A 21,764-nucleotide genomic window follows, 5' to 3' on the forward strand; every position below is an offset into this window, starting at 1 on the left:
TGGGTGGTAGAACAGCACAGAGGAGAGAAGGGGTGTGGGGGGAGACCGAGACGGTGGGACAGGTAATTGTCTGCCATGCAAATGTTATTGCTTCTTTGTGTGTACGCATGTGCTAAAAGTTGATGGGGCATGGGAAGTCGGAAGCAATTAATTTCTACCCACAACTTATTTTTGCCTGGTTGACATTTCAATTGATGGAGGATGTCAGGAATCTATCCATTTCTATTCTTCCCTGGTACTTTCATGTATTTTTTTCCGCTCTTTTATCTTCTCACATCTTCTCACGGAATAGCTGGCTCTCAGGTCATCATCTGGGTTGAGGGCATACTAACAGGTTGACTAGCAGATGAGAGACACTGTCATGTTTTGATAATGACCACTTTGGCTTTGCCTCTCTCTCTGATAGAGGGCTCATTTCAGGCTTATCCCAAATCATTTGGTCTTTACGGAGTTCACGGCGTGCGTATATCCTGGTGTCCACTTGGCAGATGAAACATTTCCCTGATCATAACATGTCATGATGACTGAATGCTCTGATTCTTCTGTTAGAATGACCTTCTCTCTCCTTTCTTTCTCCATTTCTCACTGTTGGCTTCTCGTCTCACTTTTGAAATTATTTTGCCCTTGATCAGACTTACAAACAGTATTACTATGAGGGGGGAAATGCCCTGACTTATTCGTTCCATTCATTTCCGATGTGCCTTCTTAGGACCTGTCGAGATGTAATACTTATTTTTTTGCCAGGCGAAAATGTTCCCGGAATGGCAAGCTGTCACTGGCTCGCCCGGAATGTTGTGTGTGTTTCCGCGTGAGTGACAGACAGCCAGATAATGACTTGTTACAGGTGAAACAGACCTGTGGGAGATGAGTGTCTCTGACCTCGTGTTCTTTTCCCTCTTCTTTTTTCCCCTCCATTGCTTTTGTTTCCGTTCTTATCTTTGAATAAGTGTGAATTGGCTCTACACAGAAAAAGTATTGTGTTGAACTATCATGTCACCAGATCGGGAAGAAAACTTTAATTTATTAAATGCTTGTACTGTCAAGCAGGGGTGCAACTTTGGTTTTAGAAGTGGGGGCGACATAATAATACAATTAAAATGAAATTATCCAGTCGGATAAACACTCAAAACAGCCAACCCGACCGCTCGGAGGCGTCCACATTGTTCTAAAGCACACCATTGCCTCATTTTGTATCCCATTCCAATTATAAAACTGGAGGGGACCAAAATGCAATTTCAGAATGTGGGGGACATGTCCCCCCCATCCCCAGTGAAAGTTGCGCCCCTGCTGTCAAGAGAAGGAGGGAGGTCAGCAAGTTGCTCCTGGGCTATTACAACCAACCTGTGGCCACCCCAGGACCAATTCCCCTCCTCTACCCCCGAGCACTGGTCATTCTCAGAAACACTGGCCACTAAATAACAAATGTTTTTCGTACCCTTTGGAAATTGAGCTTAGATGTATCCTGTTTCCATTGATCATCCTTGAGATGTTTCTACAACTTCATTAGAGTCCACTTGTGGTAAATTCAATTGTTTGGACATGATTTGGAAAGGCACACACCTGTCTAAATAAGGTCCCACAGTTGACAGTGCATCTCAGAGCAAAAACCAAGCCTTGAGGTCCAAGGAATTATCCGTAGAGCTCCGAGACAGGATTGAGTCAAGGCACAGATCTGGGGAAGGACACCAAAACATTTCTGCAGCATTGAAGGTCCCCAAGAACACAGTGGCCTCCATCATTCTTAAATGGAAGAAGTTTGGAACCACCAAGACTCTTCCAAGAGCTGGCTGCGCGGCCAAACTGAGCAATCGGGGGAGAAGAACCCGATGGTCATTCTGATAGAGCTCCAGAGTTCCTCTGTGGAGATGGGAGAAGAACCCGATGGTCATTCTGATAGAGCTCCAGAGTTCCTCTGTGGAGATGGGAGAACCTATCAGAAGGACAGCCATCTCTGCAGCACTCCACCAATCAGGCCTTTATGGTGGAGTGGCCAGACGGAAGCCACTCATCTCTTGGCATGTCCAGCCCACTCATTATCTCAGCCAATCATGGCTAGCGGGAAGGTTGCTGGCTTTTTCTGTGAAGTCATTTCTGCCAAAAAACGCATTTAGATTTTTCAAGAAAGTTTACATTCAAATGGCTCTCCTGTGAAGTAATAATGTGCAACATATGCCTAGTTTCCTGAAACAAGTAAAAAATGTTTCAAAAGTGAAGGGGTCTGAATACTATCTGAATGCACTGTATTGTTGTCAAAACAAAACAAAAAATGTTTTAACAGGGACCAAGACCACATTTTCAAGGGACCCCTGCACACAATCACACACATTCACAATATGTACAATTCCAATGCAATAAAAACAGAACATATTATCAAGCAATTTAAGAAAAGTGATGGTCCAGTATTTCTCCAACGGCACATCAAGTTGTGGAGAGCTTTTTTCTTAATAACCCCCAAAGCTAACAGTCATTATAAGATCATGTTAACAAGTCCCGTCTTTATTCAGAGCTTTTCATTCCAATTAGACTAGAAAGGAAGGGCTCTCCTGGGCCCCGCTCATCAAAGTGCAGGTGATTACACCCAGCAGAGACCATCTGTAATTTACTGAACAAGAGTTCACCTTTCCTTTTCTCTTTTTGTCAGTTTGGCCTAACTCACTTTTAGTTTTTCAATCTTTCTTTCTTTCTTCTTATGCAGTGGTCGTAGAGATGAGACTGAACAGAATAAGGGCAGGTCTGTTTCCACAGAGGACATTTGAGAGGGAGGCTTTTGTGTGAGGATGGCCTGCCATGCCAAGAGCCTGTATGGTACACGTACACCCCCCCCCCCCCCTCCCCCTAGGCTGGCCATGGCAGAATCATTACCCCATTACTCAAGTAATGCATGTTGCAGAGTATGCAGAATACCAGGGCTCACTGGTATGGAAGGCTTAGTGGAGATTGAACCCCCACAAGCTCTACATGTCAGGTCATGCACTTTAACGACAGCTAGGCCGGTGTCTAGAACACATCTGTCTGAATGCCCCTTATCCCTCAGAGCTTGCCCCTAACGCATGTTTGTGTACGGACAGGAAATGTGTTGTATTTTTTTACATTAAGCCCAAATATCAACATGATAATAATCTTCATTGTGATAATTGATGATTATCAAAATAATCATGTACAGAGAAAGGCTAACTCAATGCATTGTAGTGAGGACAGTAGACTGTCCTCACTACACTAGACAGTCTACTGTCCTCACATTGTAGTGAGGACAGTAAACATTGGCACAGTAGACACAAATACAGTGGTCTAAGTCATGTTCCTATTAACCTCTCTAGGGTATGTGGGACGAAATCGTCCCACCTACGTAACAGCCACTGAAATCCAGTGGCGCGATTTTTGAATCGTTAGAAATACTATTACTTCAATTTCTCAAACATATGACTATTTTACAGCTATTTAAAGACAAGAATCTCGTTAATCTAACCCCACTGTCCGATTTCAAAAAGGCTTTACAACGAAAGCAAAACATTAGATTATGTCAGCAGAGTGCCCAGCCAGAAAAAATCAGATACCCATTTTTCAAGCTAGCATATCATGTCACATAAACCCAAACCACAGCTAAATGCAGCACTAACCTTTGATGATCTTCATCAGATGACACACCTAGGACATTGTGTTATACAATACATGCATGTCTGTTCAATCAAGTTCATATTTATATCAAAAACCAGCTTTTTACATTAGCATGTGACGTTCAGAAAAAGCATAACCCCCGCAAACTTCCAGGGAATTTACTAACAGTTTGCTAAATTACTCACGATAAACGTTCACAAAAAGCATAACAATTATTTTAAGAATTATAGATACATTACTCCTCTATGCACTCGATATGTCCGATTTTAAAATAGCTTTTCGGATGAAGCACATTTTGCAATAATCTAAGTACATAGCCCGGCATTACAGGGCTAGCTATTTAGATACCCACCCAGGTCAGCCTCCACCAAAATCACATTTCCTATGAGAAAAATTTTCTTACCTTGCTTGTTCTTCATCAGAATACACTGCCAGGACTTCTACTTCAATAACAAATGTTGGTTTGGTCCCAAATAATCCATCGTTATATCCAAACAGCGACGTTTTGTTCGTGAGTTCTAGACACTATCAGAATGCTTCTTCACGGTCCCGCGCATGGCGCATTGGCGTGTCAAAAATGTCTAAATATTCCATTACCGTACTTCGAAGCATGTCAACCGCTGTTTAAAACCAATTTTTATGCCATTTATCTCGTAGATAAGTGATAATATTCCGACCGGGAGTATGCATTGAGCCTAAACAGCCGAATAAAATTTCTCCTCAGGAGCGACTCGTGCACGCGCCTCATTCAAAGGTCCTCTGACCAGCCACTTACAAAAGGTGATAATGTGTTTCAGCCTGAGGCTCCCTCGTAAACCTTCAGTTATTTCCCGGGCTCTGAGAGCCTATTGGAGCCCTGGGAATTGTCACGTTACAGCTAAGATCCTTACTTTTCAATAAAAAGATGCAAGACGCACGACTCCTTGTCAGACAGGGTACTTCCTGCTTGAAACCTTGTCAGGTTTTTGCCTGCCATAGGAGTTCTGTTATACTCACAGACACCATTCAAACAGTTTTAGAAAATTCAGAGTGTTTTCTATCCAAACCTGAACAATAATATGCATATTCTAGCTTCTGAGTTGGTGTAGGAGGCAGTTAAAAATGGGAACATATTTTTTCCAAAATTCTCAATGCTGCCCCCTAGCCCGTAGAGGTTAAAGTCCTGCCCTTGCTGCAGTGTTGGCTGCATCTCCACAATGCAAATAGCCACGGTGAGACAAAGGCTCTACTTGCATCATTTCCTTAATCGCGCAGGTAAATTGGACTATTAGAGTAATTAGTATCCAGCATGCCGTGGTTGCTTGATGGATTGCGGGTCGGATTATATTGACTTTCTCCCAGGGTGATATATTGACTAATTCAGAAGCTCTTAAAATGCTGTGAGAGTGTCCTCCTGGTCACCATAATCAGCTCAACACACAGTTCACGTTTGTTCATTTAGTTTGCTTTCACTCCTATTCTATTACTGTACATTGACATTCATTCCTCATACTGGCCTCATTATTTGTCTGTGGATATGTTCTGAACCAGGGATGAGGAAAAGAACAGAGGAGCTTTGTGTTGATTGGCCGCTGTGCTGCTGAAGGACCATTTTTGGGCGCCATCATCAACACCTCGCTTTGACAGCGCATTCACATAGACCTGATGTGTTGATACTGCCTAACCGTGCACATTTGTGACAGACATGTTAGTGGTAGTATATGCCGTCCCCTAATCAGATGATACTGTACACAAGCTGGTCTCTCCATTGATTCTATGTTGGCCATAGTTATCGCTAGATTGCGAGCACATTTTTAACCATGTGTTTCTTTGTCTCCTCCAGAGCCGATGCGGACCCCAAAGAGACTGAAGATTGCGGAGACCCAGGCCAGATTCATCGCTGTGGACTGGGAGTCTCTTGGCTACAATATCACCCGCTGCCACACCTTCAACGTCACCATCTGCTACCGTTACTACAACGCCAACAACCAGACCAAGGCTGACTGCCTAGACATGGACCCCAAGGCCCCACGCCACGTGGTGGGCAACCTGCCCCCCAACACCAATGTCAGCCTCAAGATGATCCTCACCAACCCCGAAGGACGCAAGGAGAGCGACGAGACCATCATCCAGACAGATGAAGATGGTATGAGTACTGGGTTATTGTGTGTAGATGGATGAGAAAAATCTATTTCATTAATTTTTAATTCAGGCTGTAACACAAACATTTTTGGAAAAGTCAAGGGGTATGAATACTTTTTTAAATGTATTTCTAATACTTCTTTATTTAGAAAAGATGGATGTGTCTCGCTCTGTTTGTAGCCAGTTGACTGACACATACTTATTGCTGCCCCCTGTGATTCCTACAGCTGGGCTGAGTTAGCCATTTCAAAGCAGAGCACGTTTTCTCCCTGCTGCTCTCTGAATAGACGCTAGCGGGAGAGGCTAACCAAGGGCTGAAATAACAGCACTGGTCGCAGCTTGGAATTTGTAACTCACATTAAACGCTTCAGCATTATAATAATGCAGCCAGGTGACCAGCTGTATCCTGTGACTCCGGCAGACATGTTGTCCCTTGATGAGGACCTGTTTAAATCTCACCTCACATTCTCACAAACCCAGGAGATAATGCTAGTGAAATGACCGAGCCCTCTGTAGGGGTTCCACCAGAATGTTTTATATCTTTTATGCCAGATTCTGTATGTAGCTAGAGCTTAGATGTTTGGGTGATATTCAGCTCATGCTGTACATATTACTGCCCCTTTCTCCCATTTGTTTTGTTGAGATTGGTTTGTATGACTTTTCATTCTGTTCTCTCAGAAAAATCACTCTTTCTTCCTATGTCAAACCAACCCCATTTTCAGCAGCATCAGACAGGAAAAAGGAATGCTAGATTTTTCCTTGTGGAAAAAGCTGATGTCTCAGTGACATCCATCCAATAGATTAGAAAAATAGACGTTTGTTTGACTGCGGGGCGAGTAGAGGAGAAGAGAGGTTCACGTAAACAGTTCTTCTAAGACTGATCCGTAGACCGCAGACAAGCGTCCCCGCCACCCCGAGCGTCTCTTCAGAAAGACAGGCCTGACAAGCACCCAGTCATGTGACCTGGTAACGCTTCTGCTCTCTGTCTGTATGCTGTGAGGGAGAGGGCTTTGGACGTCCCCAACCCAGCTTGACTAGAACACAGCCCAGGCAGGCAGGCAGGCAGACAGCCCCATGGCAGAACAGTCTCGTGGCAGCTGTAGAGACCTATGGGACTGCCAGGTTTCATCAGCAGTGAGGAGGCTGTCAGTCAGTTAAAAAAACGTACAACAGATAGGTGCAGGAAAATGTGTTGTTGTACAAGGTTAAAATTGATTAAATTGTTGTTTTCACTCATCAATCTACACACAGTAGCCCATAGTGACAAAGCAAAAACAGTTTTTTAGACATGTTAGCAAATGTATAAATAAATAAAATATTACATTTACATAAGTATTCAGACCCTTTATTCAGTACTTTGTTGAAGCACCTTTGGCAAAGATTACAGTCTTGGGTATGGCGCTACAAGCTGTGTTTGGGGAGTTTCTCCCATTCTTCTCTGCAGATCCTCTCAAGCTCTGTCAGGTTGGATGGGGAGCATCGCTGCACAGCTATTTTCAGGTCTCTCCAGAGATGTTAGATCGGGTTCAAGTCCGGGCTCTGGCTGGGCCACTCAAGGTCATTCAGAGACTTGTCCCGAAGCCAATTGTGCGTTGTCTTGGCTGTGTGCTTAGGGTCGTTGTCCTGGTGGAAGGTGAACCTTCGCCCCTGTCTGAGGTTGTGAGTGCTCTAGAGCAGGTTTTCATCAAGGATCTCTCTTTCTTTACTCCGTTCATCTTTCCCTCGATCCTGACTAGTCTCCCAGTCCCTGTCGCTGAAAAACATCCCCACAGCATGATGCTGCCACCACCATGCTTCAATGTAGAGATGGTGCCAGGTTTCCTTCAGATGTGACATTTGGCATTCAGGCCAAAGAGTTCAATCTTGGTTTCATCAGACCAGAGAATTTTGTTTCCTTTAGGTGAGTCCTTTAGGTGTCTTTTGGCAAACTCCAAGCAGGCTGTCTTGTGCCTCTTACTGAGGAGTGGCTTCCGTCTGGCCACTCTACCATAAAGGCTTGATTGGTGCAGAGATGGCTGTCCTTCTGGTAGGTTCTCCCATCTCCACAGAGGAACTCTGGAGCTCTATCAGAATGACCATCGGGTTCTTCTCCCCCGATTGCTCAGTTTGGCCGCGCGGCCAGCTCTTGGAAGAGTCTTGGTGGTTCCAAACCTCTTCCATTTAAGAATGATGGAGGCCACTGTGTTCTTGGGGACCTTCAATGCTGCAGAAATGTTTTGGTACCCTTCACCAGATCTGTGCCTCAACCCAATCCTGTCTCTGAGCTCTACGGATAATTCCTTTGACCTCATGGCTTGGTTTTTGCTCTGACATGCACTATCAACTGTGGGACCGTGTGTGCCTTTTCTAAAAACCTGTTTTCGCTTTCTTATTATGGATTATTGTGTGTAGATTGATTAGGTAAAAAACGATTTAATCCATTTTAGAATAAGGCTGTAACTTAACTAAATATGGAAAAAGTCAAGGGGTCTGAATACTTTCCTAATACACTGTATATAGTGTATATGAAATTCTATACTCAATACCTAGATTTTTCACTGATCATAATTCATGTCAGAGAGGTCTGGCATGCTGTGGTTTCTCTGGCTGATGGCTTTGCTTTATTGGTGAAAGGGACAGAGCCTCCAAATTATAGGAGACTAATTTGATCATAAAACATGCAGATGACAGAGAGAAAGGATGCTCTTGAAAGGATATTGCACCTTGATTATCTAATCTCATGTAAATTCATTGTCCAAATTCAATAAAAACCACTGGGGATTCGAGTGCCTCCCATTCAACGCACGCGCAGCGCTCTACATTATTATGCCATTTTCAACATGCTGCTTTGCTGTAAGTAAAAACAGTCAGTGGTCTCGTTACAGGCATACAGGCTCAGGAGTGTGTCTCTCTGTGAGAACAGGATTCATTACAGTACTGTGGCCTTCCTTTGATTGCATTAGGACTCACTCCTCCTGTCTTCTGTCCTAATGCAGTGCCTGGCCCCGTTCCAAGCCAGTCCATGAAAGCCACACCGTTTGAGGATCGGATCTTCCTTTACTGGAAGGAACCACTGGAGCCCAATGGGATCATAACTCAGTATGAGGTAATGAAGGACTATGGCCAGGGGGAGAGGTGGAGGAAGGGAGGGGATCGTGGGGTGAGGGGAGAGGTGGAGGGAGAGAGGCAAGAGGTGGGGGGAGGGAGCGAGGGAGAAGGGGAGAGGTGGGGGAGGGAGGGAAGAAGGGGAGAGGTGGGGGGAGGGAGGGGAGAAGTGGAGAAGTGGGGGAAGGGAGGGAGGGGAGAAGAGGAGAGGTGGGGGATAGAGGGGAGAGGTGGGAAGAGGGAGGTTAGAAGGTGGGGGGAGGGATGGCAAAGGTGGGGGGAGGGAGGCGAGAGGTGAGGGGAGGGAGAGGCCGGGGGAGGGAGAGTTGGGGGGGAGGGACGGGGAGAGGTGGGGGAAGGGTGGATGGTAGACAGGCCTGTCTAGGATCCACATGGGGTTTGTATATCTAAACCATGCTTCACAGGGTTTTTTTTAAAATCTTTACTTTACTGGAAACCAGCACAGATGAGTGAAAAACGTCCTGTTCCTTTTTCATACAGGACTATGGTGGAAATACTGTAACTCTAAAAGGGGAGTGTGGGTTCTAAGGGGAACTCATTGTATGTTACTGTTTTAAAATACTATTTTCAGTACTTCTTAGATACAGTATTGCCGTGACGTTGTATTAGTTAATGTGACGACTGCTGCTCATCGAATGATTAACGGTTTATAATTACGTGATTAAATGAATTAAGCAATGAATCAAGCAATTATTAACTCATTAACCTGGGGCACCATGGGAACATTGTTTTGATTGCGTTTCTATTTCCCAAATTAACTCAAAGGATATCAGAATATCGATTACAACAGTCGCTAAATTAATCAATTTCCTCTACAGTCTCATAATCTGAACGTCGTATAATCCGGGAATCTGCACGGACCCGGGCTTTACCACTGAATTTACCACACCAATCTTAGTTGATTATTTATTTACTAGCAAGCTAAAATGATGATAAAATGCACATACACAAAACACAGTCTAGCTATTGATTAGGACTTAGTATAACGGGCCAACACACTATGGCGCTTGTTACCCAAAATGGGGATTTTAAAGAGAGAGAAAGAAAGGAAGTACACGAGAGAAATATACATTTGGGTTCATTTGTCAGCCATGCTTATTTAAAATTAGCCTTGCCCCGAACTGCCGCTCTTATGGGTCAGAATATAATGATGTAATTACGTGTTGGAGTTCTCAGGTGGGAAGCTCCGCGTGGGTCGTTTAGGCTTCTAAATGACGCAGTTCTCCGGCGCAACTCTCTGGTTGTCCTCACGATGTCAGTGTCCTTCTTGGCTAAGTGGTCTGATCCTCACCCTTGATCGGAAAGGGGTCTTCTGAGGACAGACAGCTCTGTAGCTCAGAGCTCACAGCTTCGGCTCGAATGGTGTCGATACCACGATTCAATGGAGAGTGGAGGCTGGGTGGTTCGGCTTGAATTCACCCGCTTAGACACAGCTACTCGTCCGTAGCTCGTGTAGAAAAATATTTCTTTGTCTTCAACCTTGTGTTTCGTTTTGGGGTTCGTCGACTTTGTTAGACCTTAGCTGCAGCTTGGGGTCAATAGTCTTCCATGTTAATTCTTCACTCTCCTGTCTTATACCCTCGGGTCAGAAGTGGGTGTAACCGCCTTTAGGGCAATTCTCTGGGCGGACCAAGTAAAGGGGCAAGGCTTAGATTTGGCTAAAAATCAGATTTTAGACACTAACTTCACATTTCATCTTTACCAAAACATTCTGTTTGATTTGGATATTTTCCAAACAGCGTACAATGTATAAACATCAGGCATATACTGGGAAAACTCTTAAAGGTACAATGTTTTCATAATAACGTCATCTCTTAACCTTTAAAAACAAATACAAAAGTTACATACATTTTAATATTCCACTTTTCGTCATAACCACCATTGTGGCTGACAGAAACCATTGTTCCAAAGTCCCTTTATTGCATGTTTAATGTTCTGAGGCCAGTTCTCCATTGTTAGGACAAAGGAATTTCTCTGTGGCCTAAGTTTTATTATGGGCGTGAGGTGTCATAAAACCCCCACATCTTCAGACCCCTAGATCTCTCCTCCTCTGTTGGGGGTTTGGGAGATAATCTGTAGGGTGGTGGTCTCCTGTACCCTGACCTGATCAGGACAGTCATGACAGTCCCCCTCTGGTAGGTTCAACTTGGAATGATTCTGCATGTTGCAACCCACCATAAGAATGACCATCGGATGTCCTGGTCTGTGGATCATCAGAGCAGCCCCCCCCTTTAGTGGTTCCCCCTGGTAGGCTTTCCGCAAGCTGTGGATCACCACCAGAATGGATCAAGGAGGTCTGGCAGTGGCTCTGTGTTCCGGCCCGTCGTCCGGTTATCCCGGTTAGTGGACCTAGGCAGTAACTTGGCAGACGTTAATAACGCACAACACTCAGGCAATACATCATTACATTTCCTCCCTAAACGAGCGGTGTCTTGGCTCTAAGGCTTCCTAAGTGTCAAAGGTAATGAAACGAAAAATTGGAATAAAAACATAAAAGTATACAAAATATGTCTACCACACCTTAATCATCTAATATGGACTATGTTCTATATATGTCCAAGGCCTTGGCTAAATAGCTCTATCATGGCATTGTCTCTAATGTCATGTCTAGGTTGATCCTACTTGCAGGTGGGTAGTTAAGGCACTTGGCAAACTTGGCCCCTGAAGGTCAAAGCTTATATTAGGGACATTACTGGGCTGACCTAGCGAGTTCGGGAGAGGAGGCTGGGACTGGGCCCTGTAAGAGGGTTTCCGGATCCATTGCCACCTTTCCAAAAATCGGGATCGCTTCCGTCCCACGGGTGATCCTAGTATAAGACCTCATTAGGTCTTCCATTGCACGTGTGCGCCTGTGTACGTAGTAGGTGCACACGCCAAGGGAAATGAGACCAAGGATCATGGTAACAGTCAGGATACTGTCCGGCACCGTCCAAGAGCGGGCGACAGACCAATCTTTTGGTCTGTAGTCAGTCGGGTCGACTAACAGTGCCTCATCCAGTACGCTAAGATCAACAGTCATGGGTCCCTCGTACTGGATTTGGTATTGAATAGCTTGTGGTAACTCAAGGGAACGTTTAGCAAAAGCGTCCGGCATTTCAATCTCTGTGTCTATCCGGTCGTCGGGAAGGTGGTATAGAGCGAGGTCGTCTACGTGAATAATCGCCCCCTCTGGTACCGTAACAAAAACAGTCTGGTTGGGGAGGTTCAATTGGGTGATGGAGTCATGGCGTTCGTAAGTCATAGTGGCGGACGCGAACGGTGTGTTGACCAACCATCGGTTCCCTACCACCTCCACTTGTGTGGTGGTGGCCCCATCCCTGGCTGTTAGTTTGGCTCTACAGCGTTCTTCGCTGGTGATAGCTTTAATACCACAAAGACGCTCAGTGTTATCCCTGACAAATGGTTTGCTAGGACAAAGGTAGTGGACATCTTTGGTTAGAGTACACATTAGCAGGTTAGGGGTGAGATAGAAATCTGGGTTGTTTTCCTGGTAAGCTACAACTGGGGGCGTGGCAATCTTTACGTGGGTACTGTCGCGCCAAAATCCTACATTGAGAACCGTTTTCAATCTATAGATATTCTCCAGTTCAACCACCGGCAGCGTCAGTAGAAAACCCACTTCATTACGATCAACATCAACGTGTATTGGGATGGCCGACCCCAGACTGTAGGCCAAATGTGATTGTAACGGCCTTAGTGCGGTTGAAGTAGCTGAGGTCAATATGTCGTGCACCATTGAGAGGGGCACTAGATATGAGGGGATTCTATTCATGGCCAAGTGGTCCATAGAAGAGCTAACTTCACGGAGAAAATCCTCCAGTAACAATCGAACCAATTGGACATGGGCATAGTCATGGTTCATGACCTCTGCTAGCTTTCCTACAGACAGGATAGTTTTGTTCAGGAGAGTAGCGTGTGTGTTGACCACCAGAATAGTGTCCTGGAGAGACTTTCCCACATGTTGCAACCTAAGGGCCTGTGCCTTCATCTGCTGCTGGATAAGTGGCATCTCTTCAGTAATCTCCCTAACATTCCTCTTGACTGTGGCTAGACTGACTGCGTTGACGGCAGTGGTACCTAGGGCAAATAGTGACCCTACGGCTGCCCCTATCGATAGTAGCGCCCCGACGAATCGTTTCTCTCGCCTGGGCTCAGCTAGTTCTGACTGTGTTACTGTGAACTTTTGGAGTTGGGCCAACATATGGGCAGTGTCTAGCTGGGCGTGCTTAATTGCCTGGCTGGTCCAGTCAGCCCCGGCCCAACTCAAATGCGCCGCAGGTGGAATGTGTTGGCGGTACACATTCTCTGCATCTAGGCGGACATATACCCTCTGCGTGTGTACTCTGCAGTTAGTTATGAGGAGTCCTGGATCGTCGCGGAGAACGATTCCCGTAGGGGGTCCGTTCGTGATTACGTCTGCTGGGTTGGTTTTGACCAGGGCGCAGAGTGTCAGGATCATCCAAAGGAACTCCATCCTACAGAAACGCATAATCGGAGATCGTTGGATTATTTCAGTTATTTGTATTCGTAAACAAAAATTGTTTTGACAACTATTTTCTGTTTTTCTTATTTTTAATCAGTACGGCGCAGGACGATATCACTAGTGACAACAGATGTATATCTGGTAGCTGGGAAGAGAATAAAAGATATTAGGTGCAACGTACTGGTCTCCTGGAAGGGATCAGCTGAGGGTACTTAACAATTTTCTTAGTACCTCTGGTTTTTGCTAGGGTTTTTATCTATTCGGTGCTGGCTAGCACCCCTTCTATTCCCATGGGGGGAGTGTACAACTTGATTTGGTTCCGGTGGACCCACTTTAATGTGGCGTTTTGTCGACCTTTGCTGATTTTGATCTGGTAAGCTACAGGTGATAGCTTCACCACAATCTCGTGTGGCCCCGTCCAGTGGGGCAGGAACTTTGTTGCAACACCCGCGGGTTTGGTGTATATGTAGTACCACACCTTATCTCCGACCTCGAACACCTGGTGTGAGGCTTTTTTGTCGTAATAGGTCTTGTCACCTTCTGCACTTATTTCCAATTGTCCTTGAGCGTACGCAAAGGTAGTCTGGAGATGGTTCCGCAAGTCGGTCACGTATTGATGAGCCGTGTAGGCGGTGGCTGCGGCGACATCTCCCGGTTGGTACAGGAGATGCAGTGGAAGGGTCATTTGCCGGCCCGTCATCATCTCAAAGGGTGTCATTCCCGTAGACCTGTTGCGTGTGGCTCTGATTGCCATCAGTACCAATGGGAGTTTGAGGTCCCAATCTTTGTGGTTGGCTGCCACATATTTCCTCAAGATTCTGACAATTGATTGGTTGCTCCTTTCTACCCCCCCCCCCCCCCCCCCCCCCCCCCCCCCCCCCCCCCCCCCCCCCCGAGCTCCTAGGGTGGTACGCGATGTGGAGTTTAGCTTTGACTCCCAGGAGCTTCCACAGTTCGGTCATTACAGCTGCCGAAAAGTGGGTTCCTCTGTCGCTGTCCACGGTTTCTCCTGGCAGGCCGAAACGACTGAAAACGTGGTTTAGCAAAAGAACGGCAGTGGTTTCCGTTGTGTCATTAGTCGCCGGCAGGCACTCCACCCACTTTGTGAATGCGCAAGTCACTGTGAGGAGGTACTTGTTGCCTCTGGCAGACCTGGCAACTGGGCCGACCCAGTCGATCTGGATCGAGCTCCAGGGGTAAGAGACACCCTTGCGTTGCAGGGGTGCTCTGTGAAGTGGCTTGGTGGGTTGAAACTGGCAGCAAACTAGACACCCCCTCACGTATCGTGCCACGTCTTGTTCCATGTGAGGCCAGTGGGCCACCTGTCGCAATGTTTCACATGTAGCCTTGACCCCCCTATGGCCTCCACATGGCTCGTCGTGGGCATGAGCTATCATTATCCCCCTCTGTGTTTTAGGAACCACCCACCTTCGAGCGGTGTTGGTTTCTGAAACATACACCAATAGGTCATCTACAAGTGTGAGGTGCTGTTTAGTTGCGTACAGCGAACGCAAGTCGTGTGAACCTGCCAAAGCCAGTTCGGACACTGGGTGGTTGACAGGATCCGACAGGAATGCCATCAAAGTGGCGAGGGACTCATCTTGGTGTTGCATTGCTACCAGGTCGCCATTCATGAATGAATGCGTTAGCAACACATTATGTTTGTGCGACGATGTTTTCCGTGGTGCTACATGGCTACGCGTTACCGCAGACACCATAGCTTCCTCAGTGGGTTTTTCGTCTCGAGCAGCAAACACCCAAGGGGTGCCGTGAATTGCACCAGATTTCGCCATGCTGTCAGCATGGTCGTTGCCAAGTTTGTCACGACCAGGTGATTTGGAGTGTCCCTTGACTTTCTTCCAATACACCTGTATGTCGTGTTTGGTGATGAGATCATCACAAGCTAGAATGAGCTCTTTGTTTTTCACCTCTTTACCACTTGAAGTAGTCATGTGCTTTTGTTTCCAAAACGGCAAGTGGCATAAGAAGGTGAGTCTCGCGTAGTTAGAGTCGGTGCAGATCGCCAGTTCTGCCAATCCGTGTTTCACCGCTGTTTGCAGGGTGATCAGCACGCCAGCCACTTCTGCAAACTGGCTGGTCTTGTTGCCAAGCTGAAATTGAAGTGGTTTGCACGGAATGTCGTTGTGCCATACCAATCCCACCCCAGCTTGCAAGTGGTCTAGATGGCGGTAAGAACAGCCATCTACAAATGCCATCGGCATGTCGAGACACACGTTCTCTTCGAAATAGTGATGGTTCGAAGGCAATGGCGGAGCGATGTCACGCGGGGTTGGTCCGGAGTCGGTTTCATCGTCACCACAGTGTTGACACACCGCCAAAGCACTGCCCAAAGGCAGGTTCTTTGCTTTTGCGTAGTTGATTACTACATCATGGCTCTGCAGCGTCATGAGCCAAGCCGCTATCCTGCTGTTGTGTACAGCACCCTCACGGATTCGTTGGCTTTTCAGAAAAGTCACAGGCTGGTGACATGTTTCTATGATCACCTTTTGTCCGCCGACATAACTGGTGAAGTGTTTGATCGCCCAGACTGACGACAGCAGCGCTTTTTCGCAGTCTGAGTATTTGTGTTCGGCGGGGTTGAGTGTTTTGCTCGCGTAAGCAACCACACGTTTGTCTTGGTCGTATTTCTGGTACAACCCAGCGCTAAGGCAGTGCTCTGAGAAACCGACTTCCAAAAAGAATGTCTTGTCTTTGTTGGGGTATACCAGGCAGGGTGCCTCGCAAAGCAGGTTTTTCAAGGAAGCCACCGCTTCGTTGTGAGTGACATCCCAAACAAATGGGGTGTCTTTCTGAAGAAGGTGAGTCAACGGTTTTGACAAGTCGGCGTAGTTTTCGATGAATTGACGGGAGTAATTACATACTCCCAAGAAGCTGCGCACCTCGTGAAGGTTTGTAGGTGTTTTGATGTTGCGGACTGCTTGGATTCGGTTAGACTGTGGCAGGATGCCCTCGGCACCCACCAGAAGCCCAACGTAGTTTACCTTGGTCCTGCACCATTGTCCTTTCATGATGGCCAACTTAGCCCCTGCAGTCCCGAGTTGGGTGAGAACGTGGTCCATTTCATTGAGGTGATGTGACCAAGTCTCACTTCTCATGAGAACGTCGTCCACGTAAATTATCGTCCCCCTAGAGGCTGCGTCTGGCATCGCCTTGTGCAGGAAGATGTTGAACTCTGAGGGGGAGTTCGCATACCCGAATGGGCAACGATTGAACGTGAAGAGCTTGTTCGAGAAAGAGAAAGCCAACTTGTGTTGGTCACGAGGGTCGACTGTCATGGTCCAGAAACCATTTGCCACGTCGACTGTGGAGAAGTACTTGGCGTTTGCCACCTTTGGCAACTCTTGGTCGAGCTGTGTCAGTGGCCAACGAGACAACGGAACCAGTTTGTTGAGTTGTCTGTAGTCAATGGTAAGACGCCATTTACCCGTTGGTTTCAGAACGGGCCACACGGGAGCGCTGTACGTACTGTTACATTCCCTGATTATCCGTTTAGCTAATAAGGAATCGATAATCTCTTGTACTGCTGCGTATGCTGCGAGCGGGATTTTGTATTGTCTAACGAACGTAGGAGTTGCTCCGGGTGGCGTAGGAATACGCACCACATGGATACCCGTAACCCCGCAATCCAGCGAGTCTGTCGACCAGATCTCACTGTGTTTGTTAAACAATTCTCTCAACTGATGGCGTTCAGTGTCATTGACAAGAGCATCAGCCTCCGACAGTAGTTGTATTACCTGTGCATGGAAGCCAGGATATGGTTCGGTGACATTGTACAGGTCTTCATCGGATGGTGACGGCATGTCACCTTTGGAAGAGTCATCGGTTGTTTTCTCACAAGAGTGTACTTCGCATGCAGGAGGAGACGCAATATCATCCTCCGTGACGATGGAGTATATTAACAGGTTGCTGTCAGGATCGGCATCCAGCCGGAATGCCGATGTGTCGTCCAGTGGCAATACGGGAGTTAGTGCTATTGCTTTTGACTGACAAGTAAACAGCGTACCTCCCTCGCCATCTAGGTCTAGGGAGGACGGAAGAGGCCCAATCACAGGAACAACTAGTTCAAAATCATGGAAGGCGTAATCAATCAATGTTCCTAGCTGAGTGTGCCGAGGAATGGAAATATCCGCTTGAGTCAGATTTTGTACCAGGAGGTAAGTGGATCTAGCGGTTAGTTCCAACAGTGGGTTACCATTGATAGTTAGCCCCAAGTCGAATAGTTTTGGAGAGGGTTGGAAGAACGCAGTGGTGCCTTCCATCCGGTATCCGGGCGCCAGGTTCAGTCTTACAGAAACCTCTGTGGTTCTTGCCGGTATCAACATGGCGGACTCAGTTATCGTCTTGCAAGCTTCAGGAATAGTCTGCCCGGAAGCCATTCGCACCGGGTCGAAAGACAAGGCATGTTGGGTTGGCTGCGCCAAAGACCAAAGAACTTGGTGTATGGTATCAAGTTTAACACCCAATCTTACCAAAATGTCCGCTCCCACATAGACTGTATGTGGGAGGTCCGCGACAACCAGTAGGTAGTGGGATAATTCCTTGGTTCCAATGCGGATCGATAGCGCACACACCCCTATTGCGGTGAGTGTTGTCTGGGGAGTCGTTCCCAGTGGAAATCTAAACGTTTTCGGCACAAGGGGATGGCAGTTAGCCGTTTTCGAAATTTCGTTGAACATTTCCAAACTGATTGCTGATTTTTCTGACCAGGTGGCCAGCCTGGTATCCTCAGCCATAGTGCCGTTTAGGCACACGCCCCCTATCAGAGGAGGGCGGTAAGTGTCGGCTGGTGAATCACCCAAGCCGCACAAGAAAACCACATGTTCGGTTAAGTTCCGAGTCGAACTCACATTGTCCTTTGCCACAAATGGCGGGCTCATGGCCAAGTTCACAGGGTTTGCGTCAGATGCTGACGTCGGACCCACGTCGTTGCACAATGTATGGCAGGTAGCCTTGGGAGAATGCGGCGAAGTCAACGGAGTTGGCATAGGTATTTGTGACCAGATTTGATTTGTTTTCCAATCCATTAGTGGTACCAAACGGTCAATTAAATCGCTCCCAATCAGCATTCGTTCGATTTCGATGCTAGTCACATACACGGGGTGTATCAGTGACACTCTTTCGAAGTTGAGTTTAAGTAGGAGACGTTTGGTTAGGGGCGAGGTAGCTTGAGTGAAACCTCGAAGATTCGTATCGCAATGTTCCGTTTTCAACCAACGTTTTGTTGGGTCCACTGCCCTTTTTAGTTCATCCAGCAAGGTTTCGGATATGAGGGAAATTGTTGAACCCGAATCTATCAGAGCGTGACAGGTCACACAGTCCTCCAGGACTGTTCTAAGGTATGGCCTGTTCGAGTTGGTTTTTCTCGTCATATCCCCAACAAAATGGAGTGGGTTGGGAGAACGGAGCGGTTTGTAATCTGCGTCGATTTCCAAGACAGATAAGTTACCTACGTGACCCAGTGGGTCCTCTATCGGAATGGTAGAGGAATCATCTGTTGCAAAGCTGCTTATCTCGTGCATCTCCACCTCCGTGTCCAAGTCTGTAGACAAAACCTGCGGGCTTGTGTCTAGAACGGGCGGTACCTGGACAGGGATTCGAGTGGGGGCGGGGGTAATGGAAATGTTTGCGTCCTCTTGAATTGCATGAATTTCAGCGGACTCGGTTTCCAACGATTTTACGCCTAGTCATGAGGATTTATCCTTGTCCTCTTTCTCAAATTTCTTACGATGCAGTACATCTTTTATCAGAGCTTCTATATCATTTCGGTTAGCGTTTAAATCATTGTTGAACACTTTGTTGCCCTTGTTACGCTTGTTACCCTTGTGTCCTGACCCTTTGTGAGAGTTAGGCGGAGGGGCATGTCGGCTAGGTTGATCTCTACGGGACCTGTTAGATTGGGGACGTTCATCGTAGCTTTTGTTACGGTGGTGGTTGTCGGGGTGGTGGTTACTTGGTAGCCACCCCCTTTGATCGTCCTCTTTTACAGCATATGTCCCAGATGCAGCCCCTTCTAATTCGAGTGATGGTTCCCGCCTAAGCTCAAAAGTCGAGGTGTCCGGGCTCTTAGCCCGGCTTGCTTTTGATGCTTCAAAAGCGGTGCTTGCCAGCTCTCGGAGCGTCGAGATTGGCAACCCGACGTGGGCAGTAGGGCCCAAGTAGTTAATGAAGTTGGGAGACATGTTTGACAAAAAGTTGTTTGAACGGCAATAGGTCTTCCATTCCTGTTTCAGTGAGCATGCCAAAGTAAGCTGAACGAAGCCGGTGATAGTAGGCTTGTGGGTGTTCATTTCGAGCTTGTCTGATATTGTTAGCCAACGAACTATCGTGTTTGCGAGTCGCAGAACCACTGAATTCTATTTTCAAAACCGTGGCAAGTTTAGCATAGTCGTTTTGCACGTGTTGCTCTTGTAGACGGATGAACCTTGTCACGTGTCTGTTGGACGTTCGCTTCAAAAGATAGAGCCTGTCTGCATTCGTAGCGTTTGGGTAGCCATCCAAGGCGTCCTCTATGTCGGCTAAGAATGTCTCAGTGTCGTTTGGCTTTCCCGGAACGGGGTCGAAGAGGCGGAAGTTTTTGACGATTTTGTCAAGGCGATCCCCGCCAAGTGCGCGGGGAGCATCTGCACTCTCCCGTGGAGAATTGTGGGCCGAGAGGCCAAGAGGAAAAGTCAAGCTGTGGTTGTGTTGGCGAGGAGGCCCCAATTCACTGTGGGCCGAATGGCCAAGAGAAAGAGGCTGAAATCTCCTGTCATCTACATTCCCTCGTTCTCTTAGCTCCGGATGTGAGCTAGGTTGCTTGGTTTGGTTGTCCCGCGATAGCGCGTGACTGTTCTGGAGTTCCTCCAGATGATACCTAAGGGTGGTGTTATGCTGCATCGCAGAGTCCACCTGGGAGTTGAGGGTGTTTATTTTCGACACGTAGGTGTCGCCCTTTTTTCGCTCGGCCTCATACTTATCTGTCATGGTTTGCAGGGAGAGGTCGCGAGTGTGGAGTGAGAGATCCAGTGATGCGATGTCCTCCTTTTGTTTAGAGGTCACATTTTCCAACTTTCTCACCTGGTCTTTCTCACCCTTCATTAAATCAGCGACTTCAATGAGTTCTGCTGTTTTGTCCTCCAACTTGGTCATTGTGTTCATTAACTGATCGTCTTTGGTCTGCAGCTTTTGGAATAGAGCATTATTGCTTTGAGTGGTTTCATTCACAACCATTTGTAGGGCATCAATTTGCTCGCCCCGTTTTCTAACTAGCTCTTCCGATTCATCTAGTTTCGCGTGGACTTCATCGTATTTAGTTTTGGCTAAACCGAGTTGTTCTTTTAGAATACGGACTTGGTCAAGAGTTTGTTCGCGTTCTTTGTTATAAGTGTTAGACAGATCTTCCAATTTATCTGTTCTCACACACAGTTCCTCAGCTAGCAGTAGCTTATCTTTTTCGGCTTTCGATGCCAGCTCCCTGGTTCTCTCCACCTGTACCTTGAACTCCCCAGCTTCCTGCTCGTGCCTCTGCTGGGCACTGAGGTACTGGTGCACTGTCCATCTCTGCTGGTGGGCATAGTTGAGGGCTAAACTGGAGAGAACCTTCACAAGGCCTCCGCCTGATGGTCTATTTTGAAGAGCGTCTGTCGCAATGTCTGCATTTTTCTCACTTATGGCATTGAAATCTAACATTTTCAGCCCCTCGGCATAGTTAGGATTTGCATCGTTGCTGAGGTCCGCGATCAATCTTTCCGTGGGTGAAGGTCCACTGATTAGAGGGGAAATGGGTGGAAACCCATCTGATGGATTGCTCATTATTATGATTGTCAGTTATTTCAATTTACGTAATGTTTGGGGTTTTTAGTTGGAGGCTGCAAACACGATTTAACTCAGTTTGTAAACGTCAGTGAATCATCAAGACTGGGTCAGTAATGTGAGTTGGTTATTACTGAACTTGCCAAAACAGGTTTAATTGATTAAATCGATTTTAATGATAAATCTAACCTGTATCGGCTATTTGGGAATTTTAATTTTAATTCACCTGAAAGAGTTGCTATCTCTAAGTTAACGTTGAAAAGTTTAACTATGTCTCATTGGTTAGTACACATTAGTTTGCGTATTATTCCAATAACCAACCTGGGCGGTAGTGTAGCAATTTAATGTATATTAAATTGAACGAGACAATGATATCCAATCAGTTGCGACTGGTTAGATATCGTACAGCATAACCTGAATTATTTAAAAAAAATAATTACTGGTGATTCTTCACCACCGGAGGTCACTGTTAACACAAGCTAAAATCGACAGGGTACCAGTGAAAATAGAATTTTACAATACTGTTAAAAAGTCTACCTAAACACCATTAAGCTGGTAAAACAGCTTTAATCTATTAATCAATTTGAATGATTAGTCAACCCCGTATAGGCTAAAGGAATTAGCTTTA

The 21,764-nt window shown here is 46.6% G+C and overlaps 1 protein-coding gene across 13 annotated transcripts in view; it reads left to right on the forward strand.

Moving 5' to 3' along the window:
• LOC115174875 (receptor-type tyrosine-protein phosphatase kappa) overlaps positions 1-21,764 on the forward strand; it is a 193,910-nt gene that overhangs the window by 130,106 nt on the left and 42,040 nt on the right. For all 13 annotated transcript variants that reach the window (XM_029733853.1, XM_029733852.1, XM_029733857.1 and 10 more), the window contains exons 8-9: positions 5,438-5,740; positions 8,712-8,821. In XM_029733853.1, the coding sequence (XP_029589713.1) occupies positions 5,438-5,740; positions 8,712-8,821 (413 nt within the window). The remainder of the gene's footprint in view (positions 1-5,437; positions 5,741-8,711; positions 8,822-21,764) is intronic.

The sequence above is a fragment of the Salmo trutta genome, chromosome 35 (assembly GCF_901001165.1).
Source record: "Salmo trutta chromosome 35, fSalTru1.1, whole genome shotgun sequence".
Classification (NCBI taxonomy): domain Eukaryota; kingdom Metazoa; phylum Chordata; class Actinopteri; order Salmoniformes; family Salmonidae; genus Salmo; species Salmo trutta.